The sequence below is a fragment of the Takifugu flavidus genome, chromosome 6, assembly GCF_003711565.1.
Source record: "Takifugu flavidus isolate HTHZ2018 chromosome 6, ASM371156v2, whole genome shotgun sequence".
NCBI classification, from domain to species: domain Eukaryota; kingdom Metazoa; phylum Chordata; class Actinopteri; order Tetraodontiformes; family Tetraodontidae; genus Takifugu; species Takifugu flavidus.
In genome coordinates, this window is record NC_079525.1 from 4,755,235 (window position 1) to 4,769,350 (window position 14,116).

Genomic DNA, 14,116 nt, shown 5'->3' on the forward strand with positions numbered 1-14,116 from the left:
GAGTGGCGGAGTAAACAGCCAAAACAGGTCTAGTTTCTGTGTTTTTTAAATGCTCCACACAACAGCGAGGCCGGGTCAAGTGAATCGGCGGATAGAAGGTCGCCCATCGGAGTACATTCCGGTAGATTGGCTTTTCCTGTGCATTAACCCAAGATGCGGTTTTGGGGGGTGGGGGGGGGGGCGAGGAAATATCTTTGCGGCGTTAGTAATGTGGTAAACATTATATCTTTCTTTCACGCTGATGGTAGTAGACATGACTTTGGATATCCGTGTTTAACCTACATCGCAAACGATTAGGATAATCTCTATTGTTAGGCTGCACTTGCACAATGCAGCACATTGTTTACAGCACCTTCAATTTAAAAAAATAAATAAAGAAAACGTTTTCATATTTGTGGCATATTCTGCAAGGTTATGTGTGCAAATGGGAGATGCAAGTATCTCTTTTGCAGAGAGAGAGCTGCTCTTGCTGCCAACTAATTCGTTTCCTATGATTTATGTGTTATTTTGAAGGCCTGTTCCTCAAATGGGCTTTGTAACATCAGTTTAGGTCACAGTTTTGTCATTAATGTCACTTTTAGTTTGTTGAGGGGTGGCTGGACGGAGAGCCAGTCTGACTCTGCAGTAGTTTCATGGCGATGTGGGATATTTTGTGGCTAACCTGTTAACCCTAACCCCGTTAATCACATCCACTAATGAAACAGAAATTCCAGCTGCAGTGGATCCCCTCTGCTTTTGAATGCTGGGCGACCAGAGAGCGGGGAGGTGTCCAGGATGTAACACTATCTCTCCGGGAATCACGGCAGCTCCCAGAGAGTCTACCTGGCCTATGTTTCAACAACACTGTCTGACGTATAAAGTATTGTAGCATTTTATGACAACAGCGGCATGCAAAATGGCCAGCAACAGTTACCGCCGTCCCTGCCGCCATGGGTGGTTCGGCAAGTAAACATCCTTTCATAGCGCCTTAAAGGATGATCAGTGCATTTTAACTTGATTGATGAGCTAGGAAGCATGTGTCTGTTAATGTTAACTCTGTTGCACCTGCCAGGATAGAGTTACTCGGATGTATGTCTCTTTTTATGAGAGAGCGAGAGGAGAGGAGAGAAGAGAAGGGACGGCATGGAATTGGAGAATGAGACACATTTATCCATGTAGATCATAAAAAGGTGTTACCCCTGGGGTTCACTTTTCCTGTTTTCATCTCTCAGTCTATATCTGACACTCTTCACATTGGTGCCCTCTATTTTCTCATTGTGATTCCGGTGTGGTTTCCTCCATCTTGCCCTCTCTCTGCCTTCCATCAGAAGATGATGTCATGCCTGAAGCGATGTGTGAAATGCCTGTCCTCTCGCCGCAGGTCATGTTCGATGGTAGCCCCTCGCGCACATGCACTTGCAGAAAGGATTACTCCACTGTCACTGCCCCAGTAGGACCCACCACTGAAATGAGGGGAGTCATATGGACATGGGACAATTTTTTGGTGAACAGCTAATAGCTATTAGTGACTACAGCTTATGAAGAACGGCAGTCACAAATATATATAGACTGTAAAGTGTGACAGTTGGAAGATACTCACCAGGTATGAGCAACATTACCCACCACCTAACAACAGATTAATGTCTCTAAGTGCTGCATTACGTCAATGTTTACAAAATGTGGCTTGTTGCTCATATAGAACGCCGCCGCAGACATGCTGCAATGTCCCATCTAATGCCTCACGTGACTTGTGAGGCACTGGATTGCTGTTTAAAATAACACCATGGTGCGGTCTTATGATGCTTTGGTGTTATTCTGTGTGAATAAAAAAAGAATGAGCAGACGGGGGCTTTCCTGGTTTGAGGCTTCTCTTGACTGCAAGATGCAAATGACCGAGCAGCTTTGTGTTTTTGTAATTTGGGGAATTTTAAGTTGCTTTCTTACAGCCTAATGTCTGTATCGAGTAACTGGGTCTGTTATGGAGTTAAAAACTGCATAAATAATCCTCAATATGAACCTAAAGGGAATTAATATGATTGTTTCTACTTGTAAATAGACAGTGACACTATAATATTGTGCGGCGGACTGCCAGGCCCTGTCCCTGCCAAATCTTTTTTTATGAGGAGGTTTTAAAGCTCCAGAAAGGCATTTGGCCTCCACCCCAACAGGAGTTGCTCCATCAGGCCTAACAGCTTTGTGAAAACCCATAAGATTGCTTCTTTTAATGACAGGGGGGCACATTTGTTTAGTAATGAGTTCAAGGGAAGACTGGTGACAGTGTCCTCTCAAGAAAAAGTGATTTTTAAAAAAAAAAAAAATTGTGCCAGGACTTTTTTTTGAGGAGCCGATAGAGAAACTTCCATTTCCAGGTCTTATTGCCTTAATGGTCCATTGTGAGCAGAATATTTGGGCACATACATGACCTGCTCCCAGGTTTTAAGTGTTTTCCATTAAGTGTCACTTACTGATGTGTGCATGTACGGCGCTTTTTATAACCCCCCACTTACTCAACTGGGAACGGTGGGGTCCTGCAGGAGCTGATAATGAATTAGGTGTTGAAACTGTACGGGCGTGTGCATGTCGACACTGCCGCCGCCGTCCAGATTGGCTCATACGTCAAAGTGACTGTGTGTTTGATTGTGTGTCAGTATCTATAAAAATAGTTTACTCTGATACTTTATCACCCTTAAAGGCCCGTTGTCTCATTTTGGTTTGATTTGTTGTACAATCCAATCATTAAAGGCAAAATCAAGCGTTGGATTCCTGATCTGGGGAAAAGCTTTTTGTTTGGGAATGGCTGCCCCGTGTTCCAGATCTTTGTTGGGTCTCAGGTGCTGACAGGGTGCTTTCTCTCTTCAGTCAGATCTGTCATCCACATGTAATAACAACAACAACAGGATCTGCGGGAGGATCTAATTACGTTATATTTGAATTAAGACCGATCAACATCCCGACCACATTATCCTCATCGGTAAAAGACTTCTTGCAGTGCGTTGTCTCCTATTTATTTCTTCTTCCTGCTTTGTTTATGGGTGTGAAAGCAGGATGTGAAAGGGATCCAAAAAAGACTTTTGCACAGTAGCTGCCTGGTTGGTTTTAGGTATCCAGGTTCTAAATCTGAGATGCTAATAGCAGTAGTTACGTCATCATTCTGGGAATAGCAGGGAGACTGGGGTCTAGAGGTGCTTCTGGCTGACCTCCTCCGGCCATGTATATTCAGCTCGTGTGTGTATGTGTGTGGTCATTTCCAGAAATATACGATCCCGTATGGGTTGCGCAGCAGTAAAATTTTTAAGGACACACGTGAGCGGACGCGTAATTGGTCCGTGTTTTTACGGGCCGGCGTGACGTACACTGCACATATTTTATCTGTGAAAAAGAGTTGGTGCGTATACGCCTGCATATGCACATCAGCACGCCCTCACAGGCAGTGTCGACAATGGGAAGGGCGGGAAACCTCATGTGAGAACCATTTGACACTCCTGTCAGGTTCCTTGTGAAGAAGTCCACTTTACATTGCCCATCTAATGAGCTGGGCGTGAGAGACACCCCCGCTCCCATAGCTATTCCGTCAGAAATATTCTTGAAACCACTGTTCCCCCCCCCCAACTATGCAACCTGTTTATTGAGCTAAAATAAAAATGAACGCTTCAGAGTTTAGTTCAGATGTCACTGAATGACATCGGTTTTTGTAGACGAATGTTTGGTTTTAAATAGTCCACCTTTGCGTGCCTTACCTTGTGCACGCACTGTGGCATGTGTGCGCGTGGTAAAATAGAGATAGTCACCCCTGTCACTTAGCCCCCACCCATATACACTGGGGGGTAACTTTCCAGTCTCATAGAGGAGCATGCCTGATCTGAAAATAGCCGTATATGATCACTGCTTCACCCAAACGGGCAACTCTCTTTCTCTGTCACTCCCTCACTTTGGCTCTCAAACTTTCTCCTTGTTCTGTTGTCTCTGTCTATCCCAGGCATTTAAGGGAGTAAGCTCTGGAAATAAGGCTCGATCGGGGGGGGAGACTCATCCCGAGCAGGAGGAAGAGGAAGGAAAAAGGCAAATCAGTACTGGACTCACGGAACTTGGACTCACAGCTCACCTGTAGCCTCACTCTGAACCAAGTATTCTGGTTTTATGAAGGTAAGAGTCTGAATTCCTCTGCATAGGGTTCAAAGGTCAGCTGTTATAAAGGTTATTTGTGTCTCATAGATGATTTTAAATTCAAATCTTGTTTTCTATGAATTATCAAGAAAAAATGAATGGAAGGATAATAGAGAGCTGTGCCGCTAAATAATAAAAATCTGGTATTTTAGTTCAATTTTACTGCTTTTATCTCACAGCCTGATGCTTTAGAAAAATAGATATTATAAACTAGTCTATCATGGCCTCTATGCTTTAAAGGAAGTACAAATTAGAAGAGATGTGAATAGATTTTACAGCCCATAACACCAAAACAGAAACCTGTTCATCTGTCTTGCCAAAGCCCACAATTATAGACTGAGAGTAAGGTTTTTGGTCGTTTTGTGAGGGTGCTCCTTCGAAATTGTGTCAACTAAAAGAGTCTGCCTCTTCTGAACCAGCAGAATAAAATCAATCCCACTTTGGTGTGCTTTATTCCTCTGCTGTTGGGGTTTTTATCCATGAGGAAGGCACCTCTTCGGTTTCCATTGGGTCTATGTCTTTGGGCACGTACAAATTTCAAATTTTACCTGTTTACCTTACTGGAACTCTGCCCTCAATCTCCTCCTTCCTGGAGGCCTTAGACACCTTTGCCTCTCTGGTTACACACGTACTTTCATGGTTTCTTCTTTCTCATTAAACAAAAGCCATGCACCAGTTCCTCTGGTCAGCCAGTCTCGGAGGTGTTGTGGAATGTCACACAGACCCCCTGGGAGCACAGAAAGGGGCGGTTCCCAGCCTCAGTCTCTAGCATGGTGCTGAAATACACCAATGCATTTCTGTTCTCTGAAATCTTCACTTGGCCTTTTTTAGGTTTAAATATGAGATTAAGAATGTTTGAATAACACATTGTAATACCTGTAAATCTTTAGAAAAGGCTTCCTTGTTTCATTTGTGTGTTATGTAAAGGCTGTATTTCACTTTGTTTTGGATACTTACACTGGTATTTAGTCAGTTTGACAACAGCATCCTCGGTCTGCTTTTCCCTCCTCTTCCTCATTCTTTCCTGATAGTGGGTATTTGCTCGGAACTTTGAGTCACAATTGCAGCAAACGGCAGCAGACGCTTGAAAAACAGTCCTGCGTGAATGAATGCTCTTGAAAGATGCAGCTGTATGCACTTTAAGAATGCACTGTATCATATTTACTTTAAACAGTTGATGCTCAATTATAGTCACATTCAAAACCGTTAATGGAAGCACATTTGACAGCTAATAGCATTTGTGGTTTGCAGTCCATCTAGGGATGTGTTCCCAAAACTACTCCCGTGCACCCAGAATGTTCTGAACTTTCTCAGACGGATCCTTCCAGAGCACCTTGGAGGGGAAAAGGTCCCGTCTAATAGCAGCAAATATAGCACCCCTGCTAATCAAGTTCCTCTTATCTTCATGCCCGACACTTAACACCGCCACCTGGGGAATCCGGGCTATGTACGTGGAATGCAATCTCACCCACAGCTGATTAGGTGCTCCGTTTTAGCGTACCCATTAAGTCAAAGTAGCCTTTTTAAAATATTTGGAATGATTCTGTCTAATTATTTCATTGCGTAACAGTGGGTATGCTTCAGCTATGGTTTTCCTGTTAAATGTTTAGGTAAATCCGGCTTTATTTCTTAAACTCAGACGGGTGCTGAGTGCAGAAAGTGCTGTCCCACCTTTTAAATCGGGCCTGTGTAACATCCCTTCCCTATAGCAGCTCTCGAGGTGTTACCGGGTGATGCAGTTTTTCCAGACAGATTATGTAACACTACATCCTAATAGCCACTGGCTCCCTTTCTACATTTCTTTTATGTAAAATATTCTTTTTTGGCATTTTCATTTCTCCTTTTAGATGCATGGCTGGCAGATTTCCTCTCATTATATCAGTCTATACCATGAATGCCTCCCTGGTTCTGTATAGTAAGGGCACCTTAACAGACCCGCGATCTGTCACATCCAATCATCGTCTTCCTCCATAACCCTGACTCAAAGTGTCGGCGCTGGTATTGCATAATTGCATTAGCGCTCTGGGCCAATGGCAAGGCTCGTTAGCAGCGTTGTGATGCAATCTGCGGAACACATGGGCTCCTGTTGTTTTCAGCGTGGACAGAGAGTGGGCAGCCAGGGTCAGTGTATTGACCTTCCCCATCTATTCACACAGCCAGAGGGGGGTCTGCTAATGAGTGGCAAGGTTGAACAAACAAGTCTGATAACTGGTGGTTGTTCATCTAGTGGCATGAATGCGGTGGTAAAACACGGCGCCGCTGGTAAAATAGTCCTGCATCCCACAGTAAGCTGCATTACAGCGCCGTTGTTTCATTCCAAATTACTTATCTGTATTTTTGACTGGTATTTACCGTTTTGGCAAAGACCCAGGACATAAGCTGGATAAACATCCTGGATTTTGACACCTCATACTGGAAGTCTCCAGGAAAGGATTTAACTGTCTGATGAGGGCATAAATGCACCCTGACGCTGTGTGCATTAGATCACATTTTAAGAATTAAAGCATTTAGATTTAAGAGGGTTTTTATTGAATATGCATGTTCAGTGTTAGACCCAGTAGAAGTGCTTATGTATGCAGCAGTCACTACTGTGTGACCTTGAATTGTGACTTAAATACATGATAATGCTGTAAAGATACTCCCTTTTCCTATGCAGGATGGAGCTTGATTGTGCCTGGGCTCTTGTTTTGATTCCTACCACACCCCACACTTCCCACACGACCACAAAAATGCACAAATAAAACACCAAAGCCCCAACTGAGCAATTGGAGGAATGGAATGAAGGAATTCTCATTTCTGCCTTTTTTGGCTTGACATTTGCCTGCCACATTTTGGTTGATATTTATGTTGGGTCACTGGGGAAACTGTTGCCGCGTTGAAGGGGGGGATTGTTCTCTTTGGGGCCTATAGTAACAGCACCAGGCTTGATATGTTCAGGTAATTTACTGGTATTTGGTAGCAATGCACTTTCTTTCATAGTGTTTTTCTTTAGTGAAGTGAAAGCAGCTATCTGATGACTTATTGCTTTGCTCTTTAAATAGATTGGCTAAGCAGCCTAATCTGTTGACATCCTGTGACTGTGTCTCAGTCTGAGTGACCACTTCAGGGTCACGCCCTCTGGGACCACAGTCAGCTTATCTCCTTCCACTGTTCACTCTCAGATAATTGGTACCTTCATGCTCAGCTGATGTGCTTTCTGCCTTTATGAGTGTGTGAATGTGGAAATACAAGGAAAAATATGTGAGTCCTCAAAGTAGAGAGTGATTATAATGGATAATCAGTGAGAAAATGTTCTGTAAATGAATCACAGGTTATCTCATCGGGGGGTAAAACTGGGGGGGGGGGGTTCGGACACTTGTTTTGTCTGTGCCAAGGCAAACAGCCAGAGCTAATGGCATGTTTGGGTTTTACTTTCCTTCCTTTCTTTTGCTTCCACAATACTGTCTGGGCTCCATATTTCCACATGTCACAAAATAGCACAAACGGAATCACGCACACACCTTTATAATTGAATTCCTGCGAAGTTGTTTGTCTGGTTCAAACCTTTCTGTGGTTGGGAGGATTCAAACAAATGCTCACGATAGAAGCTTCCTACTGTCGTTATTACAGTCCTCTGATATATACTGAATGTGTCCCTGTGGGTCACTTAACAGGCTAATGAGACATGATAAGCTTGTGGTGCTGGCCGTTGTAGCTTACGGGGGCTTATAGCTCTTGACTGCTGTTACAATTCTGCATGCTTTTGTCTCCACAGTTGCCCACCAGTTACTTAAATTACGGTTTCTGGATAAATCACAGCAAAGCACTTGAAGCTAATTCCTGCTCGGAGCGTTTTAGATGAGAGTTTTTTTGTGGATTCCTGTTTTTAAGGGCTTAAAACGTCTCCACATGGATCAAGTCTGAGTTGCATGTAAGTGTTAGGGCTGTCGGGTTTTCTTCCAGTGACCAGTCATAACATTACACCACAGCCACAGCTGCAGCGTCGCCACCAATCTGTCCCCAGGAAACATGATCCTGTTTATAATCTGACTATCATTCGGACGCCGACTGTCTGCGACGCCAGGCTCATGATTTACCCCACAGTGCGTGCGTGCGTGTGTGTGTGTGTGTGTGTGTGTGTGTGTTTCTTACAGATGGATTTATGAGGCCATACTGTATGAGTGTAAGGAATTAGTCTTGGGTCTTGAAAGTGTCCCACGATGCATTGCTGCATGTAGCCCAGTAATTCCACATCATGTTCTTCATCAGTAGCTTTGTTTGAAACGGCAATGCATTGAATGATAAATTGTGTTGATTGTGGGAATGTAGAGAAATAAATCAACGATTCACAAAAGAAAGCAGACGGCGTTTGAACATAACGAGGGGATCTTACGTCTCTCGTGCAAAAAGAGTCATTAAAATTTTTGTCGCCTTCAGATGCGTGTTGCCGTTATGTCCTGGCTCTACTGCCACTCATCACCACACGCAACTGCTGAAGCAGTTTACACATTCTTGTCGGGATACGGTTGCATGCCTTTTCCAAAATAAGCCCTGGGAAATGGCTGTTGCAATTATCAGGACTTTGATGCTGAGCGTGGAGCGAGAGCAGCGAAAGAAAATGTCACTCGCATCATCAGTGTGGTTGTGAGCAAGAATTTCCATGAATTAAAGCAGCTGTCCTTACGAAGCCTTTGCAGTATAAATCACTGGCGACTGAATATGTTATTAGAATTGTCTGACTAAGAAAAGTATTTTACTGTATTTTTCCCAGTATCACTTGTTAAAACGCACATTTACATCCCTGTTGCTTGTACCGTTTGAGAGTTCCATAGCTAAACTTTTGAAGCTATCTGAGCATAACATTCCAGATTCCTCTGAGGAGAATTGGCATGTGTGCGGAGGTTAGCTTTGTTTGTGATGGTTACATTCCAGGCACGTTTGATCCCTAATGCGGCTACTGTTGTTCATACACGCTAACTCCTGTGACGACATGGATGAATTCACACAGTGACAGTTTGTCCTGTTCCGCCGGCGTTTTAACTACGCGCACGTCATTCATATCCATCAAGCTGCAATCTTCCAACATGTCCTCGTCCAAAAGGTCGCTGAGTTTGTCTGTTGGTTTTAAAAAAAATTGTATAAAATAAAATATCCATACTTGTATTTTCTAGGAAAGCGGATCCTGCTGCCGCAGATCAAAAAGAAGAGCTATTCAATATGAATACAGGTATGTATTTTGTATTTCTCACACATATTTGACACTGTACAGTACAAGTGCGTCCATCTGGCTGTTTAAAAGCTGCACCAGCCTGTGCGGTTTCCCTCTACGACAGACTTGGATCTAATTCGGAGCCAGTCTGACGGGATCGGTGTTGGTCCATGTCTCAGTCTGGGTTTTTTGTGACCTGAAGTATCCATGTTGGGCTGTGAGGCTCCTTCTTAATGTTGGCAGACATCCCGAGTGTGTATTTTAGTGAGAAAATCGATGATGAGTAATAAGCCTCTGGATGGTTTCCACAAGCCTTCTTAGTGCCAAAGCAGGCTTCACACAAGACAGGACAAAAGAAAGGGCCGCCGTTGTTGTTGAGAGGTAATTTTTTACAACAGGAAGAGGAGTTGTTATATAAATAATACGAATGAAATCAGATCTTTGCTGATGGATGTGTCACATCATCAATAACCCAGCCAGACCGGGATTTTAAATGAGCTGTATTTTAATCTAAAGAAATCAATACAATAATGCATTCCAGCTTTCCATTTCCATTGAAATCTTGTGGCTGTGGTTATTATCAGTGACCCAGAGCTCACGCAGGCTCATTAAAAGCATGTGCTGTGCTTCCAGAATTTGCATTATGCTTCTGGCTGGACATATTTCTGCATCTTGGTGTCTTTTTCTATGCATGTGCATGTGTGCCGTTGCTGCTTCTGCACCGATGATCACCTGCTCGAGTATGATTTCTCAGATAGCGGAGGATTCTCTCGCAAAAGTGTGGCTGTGTCAGTCGTACTCTCTCCCATGAAGAGAGTCCAGAGCTCACCAAACCTTTCTACAGGTACTAACACTGTGAAAAACACATGCTCATAATATATCTGAAAAGCATAAACCAGGTAATTCTGAAAACAGGAGCTTCATCTGATACAGCTTCTTTGTTATGTTGTTACAAATTGTGGCTGTTTAAGCAATGTGCAGGCTGCTCTGTCCATCATCTTATTTCTGTTTAATCACATTTTCTTTGCCCGTTTGCTGGTCTTAATCAGTCACCAGTCATCCTTTTGCTGTTGTTAATCTTCCTAAGAGCTCTCATATGTCAGACGCTAACGCTGCTTGTTGCCATTTCTCCTCTGTACGTTAGTTTTGCCCTGTTGCATTTCCTCGGTGTTTTTCGCTCTTTCCCCCGCTTCGCTCTCTCCGATGTCAGTACGGATCTTGGACACGGCTAGCGACGACACGGGTTTTGCGAATATGATGTCTCTGTGAATCAGGAAATTTTCTCTGAGCCTGTCGCGTTGCTTAAAATAGCTTATTTTTCCTTCCTTCTTTCCTTCCATCCTTCCTCTCAGCACCACCAAAGCAGAATTTCACTTAATCTTTATTTACAAGCCCCTCCAAAACAATTTTTTTATTATAAATAAAGGTTAAGATAAATACATTAAGAATTTTCCATGACTGGTAGAAGGTTAAAGAACACTTTCTGCTTTCTTTTATTAATATAAATGCCTGTATGTGTCATATGTTTCCTGTTAGGTCACATTATAACACTTCTGACAGTTGAATGACCCCATGAGAACCTGGACCATCTCTGGACTGGGAAAAACACTCCACATTCATGTTTTATATTGCTAGAATTATAGTCTACACTCTGCAAACTGCATTGTGGGGTTCTACACATGCAGAGTGTTTTGAAATGCTGTGAATTAAATCATTCCCTCATGCCCAATTGCATCAGGTGAAATTAGCAGTCTATTTGGCAGCACGCTGGCTAAAATAAGACAACCATGTGGAATCAATTACCGGAGACATTCAAAATGAGAGGAAACCAGCACAGCTTGCAGAGAATATGTGAAAGCATATTAAACAAAACAAATGATTTGTGATAAGAATTTTAATTGTCACTTATCTCTGGTAGTTTCTCTTTGCTCTCAGCATCCTATTGGTTAAAAGTTATGCAGACAACTGAGATCTGACCAGCTGTGCAAGCTTTAATGGTCTTCCTGACAATTTCTTCTTCTTTTCTGTTCTCTTAATGCCATTATTTTTGTTTCTTCCTGACAATATATATTACTCTAAATAGGTGATGAAAAAACCCTGTTAATAATTTGTCATATTTAGATCTTCTTGTTGTACTTAAGTGGTTCAGAAGCATCTCTTAACACTAGTGTTTTGTGTTCTCAGGGAGTGATTCTCACTCGGCAGACTTGGGTAAGTTTGCTTTATATGGTTTTATGAGACCCGTCCTTGGCAATAAAACACCTACTGTTCAGGATATTAACAACTTTTCATCTTCAGAGTCTTGGCGCTCACACAGTGTAACAGATGGCCTTAAGAATGGAGAAGCCAGCAGTTCCTCTCTGGCTGCTAAAGGCTTCCGCAGCGTCAGACCCAATTTGCAGGACAAAAAGTCGCCCACGCAGGTAAGAAATCCTACTCTGCCCCACATATCTTCTTTTTATTTTCATAAAAACCTCTTCAGGAAGAGCAATCGATGTTTGCACTGATGATTGTATTTGTTGTTTTGCTGGAACCTAATCCCGCTCGTTGCATTCTAATTGGCCGATAAGGATATCAATCACGTGCCTTTGCCCCCTCCCAGGAGAGAAAGTTTCCACTTCTCACCCACTGGCACTAATCCTCCAGATTTCCACTCTCTTATTGCCCTGGCTAATGACTTCAGCCCCGGAACACTAACACTCACTCAGAACGAGAGAGCAGTTTTGAAAGAGAGCTACACTCTAAGCAGCACGGCTTCTTATTCTTACTCTGAAAACAGTGCGGACCCCATCCAGCAGCTTCAGCAGCTCACTGTACCCAATAATAACAACTGCAGTGTTGCCTCTAACACACAGACCCAAGAGCGGAAGGTGTCCTCCCTTAAACTGACCCCCATAGCCATTCCTGACCCTCCAGATCATTGCAACTCTTACCCTGACCCCCACATTAAGGCTCCACCTTCTCAACCTTCCTCCACTTCTCCACAAAAAGATCCCACCCCGTCCTCGCCCATAACAAAAACAGCCTCACTTTCTGTCCACCTGGGCGGCGCCGATCTAAAATGCCAAGAGACGTCAAGCGATGCCGTGGGAGTGGAGGTCCCAGATCAATCGCCAAATCAAACCCTGGTTCCACCCCAGGTGGAGATAAGGAAGGAGCCTCCCGCAGTTCCGCCGAGACCCTCTCCTGCAGAACTGTTGGTACATAAGTGAATACATACTTCAAAGTAAAACACAGGGGTCATGTTAAGGTCATTGAAGTACCACAACAGCTCTAAAGCTCAAACGTACAGTACATAGTTATATGAAATGATCTGTTTTGCCCATGAGTGTCTAAGAGTTTGGACTTCCATAGAACCAGCAGAGCTTTACATGCATGTGGCAGCCGTGTTTGTTGACCTTTATTATGTTTTCATGCCGCTCTCCAGGCAGCCAAACTAACGGTAGTCATGTAGAGCAGTAATCTGTTGTTTCGTTTGATTTATACCTGTGCTGCTGTGTTTTTGCTGCCTTCGCCTGAGTTCAAACTAACAGAGCTTCTTCATTTCACAGCATCAGTCATGTCTCGGAAGATGATATGCAGCGACATGTCACCTGTTAGCCTCACGTGTTGTTTTTCATGCATCCTTTGTGACAGCGTGGCCACTGAGTGATGTCACTAAGCACTCTCCTCCTCTTGTCCTCTTCCAACAAACTCCCTCTCCTTTCAAAACCAGGGGCCCTCCTCCCCCGACCCTGCTGCACGGCACTCCCCCTATCACTACCACAGCTCAGAATCACTCGACTACCTGTCGAGTCTAATGCCCAAGACTCTATCGCCCACCCCGTATGTTCCTAGCGGAGCTGCCAGCATGGCCCATACAGTAAGCAGAGCAAACGTCAGCGGCTGCGTGTCCCCCTTGGCCTCCCCTGTGACCGTGTCAGCCCTCAGCCACTACTCATCGTCCACGGCCGGTCTGCTGGATGAGCTTCAGATCTGTAGCCTGGACTCACCCGGCGCCTCAGCGACACCATCGCCCACGCTGAGCCATGTCTCTGCCTACACATCCACTGCTGGTCTTGACGATGCGCTAACAGCCTCAACCGCAGCCGCAGCCACTATCACTAATGTAATTATCTCAGCAACGTTAACACGTCACTACCAACATCAGAAACCTTCTCCTTTCCCTACTCATTTGGATGACTGAAGCCAATCTTCACTGTTCCGACACTTGTTTTACCTTTCACTAACCCCTGACTTCAACTAACTTGGCACAAAAGATGAAATGTCAGCCTACTTTAATTCCTTTATGTTAATGTCTGTACTTGTTAGAACTGTCCTCCTGTGCTTGTCTGCATTTGTTTTATGTGGGTTTGGGTTGGAATTATCTTTTCTCTTCAAGGCCAATTTAAAAAAAACAAAAAAAACTTATTGAATACTGAAAGCCAGATCAGATTGTAGTTTCTTCTTTAAAGATGTTTGCAACAACAGAAGCGATGTTCTGTAAACTGTAAAATTAATTATCCATTTGAATGCAGCTCTGTGCCCAAAATTAAACAAGGTAGCCTTTACAAACAGTACACTGCTCCTGTACATGATGCATAGTCAGTCCAGCAGCTAGCAGGGCTGTAGCAGACACAAGATGTGTTAACACAGGATGTGTTGGGGCACAGTATTTAGTCTGGGACACATGCCTGGTGGCATCACTTAGGGCCCCTGCTGTTGAGTTTTAAACCCATGTTTAATGGTAGAGCATTCTACCAAAGGGCTTCCCAGTTTGAATGCACTGTGTTGTCTTATAAATGT

The 14,116-nt window shown here is 43.7% G+C and overlaps 1 protein-coding gene across 20 annotated transcripts in view; it reads left to right on the forward strand.

Moving 5' to 3' along the window:
• Positions 1 to 14,116, forward strand: part of sorbs2a (sorbin and SH3 domain containing 2a) — a 35,470-nt gene that overhangs the window by 5,886 nt on the left and 15,468 nt on the right. For 13 of the 20 annotated variants that reach the window (XM_057035116.1, XM_057035118.1, XM_057035114.1 and 10 more), the window contains exons 2-7: positions 3,956 to 4,122; positions 9,294 to 9,349; positions 10,086 to 10,175; positions 11,516 to 11,542; positions 11,630 to 11,754; positions 13,047 to 13,439. In XM_057035116.1, the coding sequence (XP_056891096.1) occupies positions 9,340 to 9,349; positions 10,086 to 10,175; positions 11,516 to 11,542; positions 11,630 to 11,754; positions 13,047 to 13,439 (645 nt within the window). In that variant the 5' untranslated portion in view covers positions 3,956 to 4,122; positions 9,294 to 9,339. Of the gene's footprint in view, positions 1 to 1,360; positions 1,583 to 3,955; positions 4,123 to 9,293; positions 9,350 to 10,085; positions 10,176 to 11,515; positions 11,543 to 11,629; positions 11,755 to 13,046; positions 13,440 to 14,116 lie in introns of those variants that run through there. The other 7 variants (XM_057035115.1, XM_057035128.1, XM_057035117.1 and 4 more) reach the window with 7 other exon arrangements.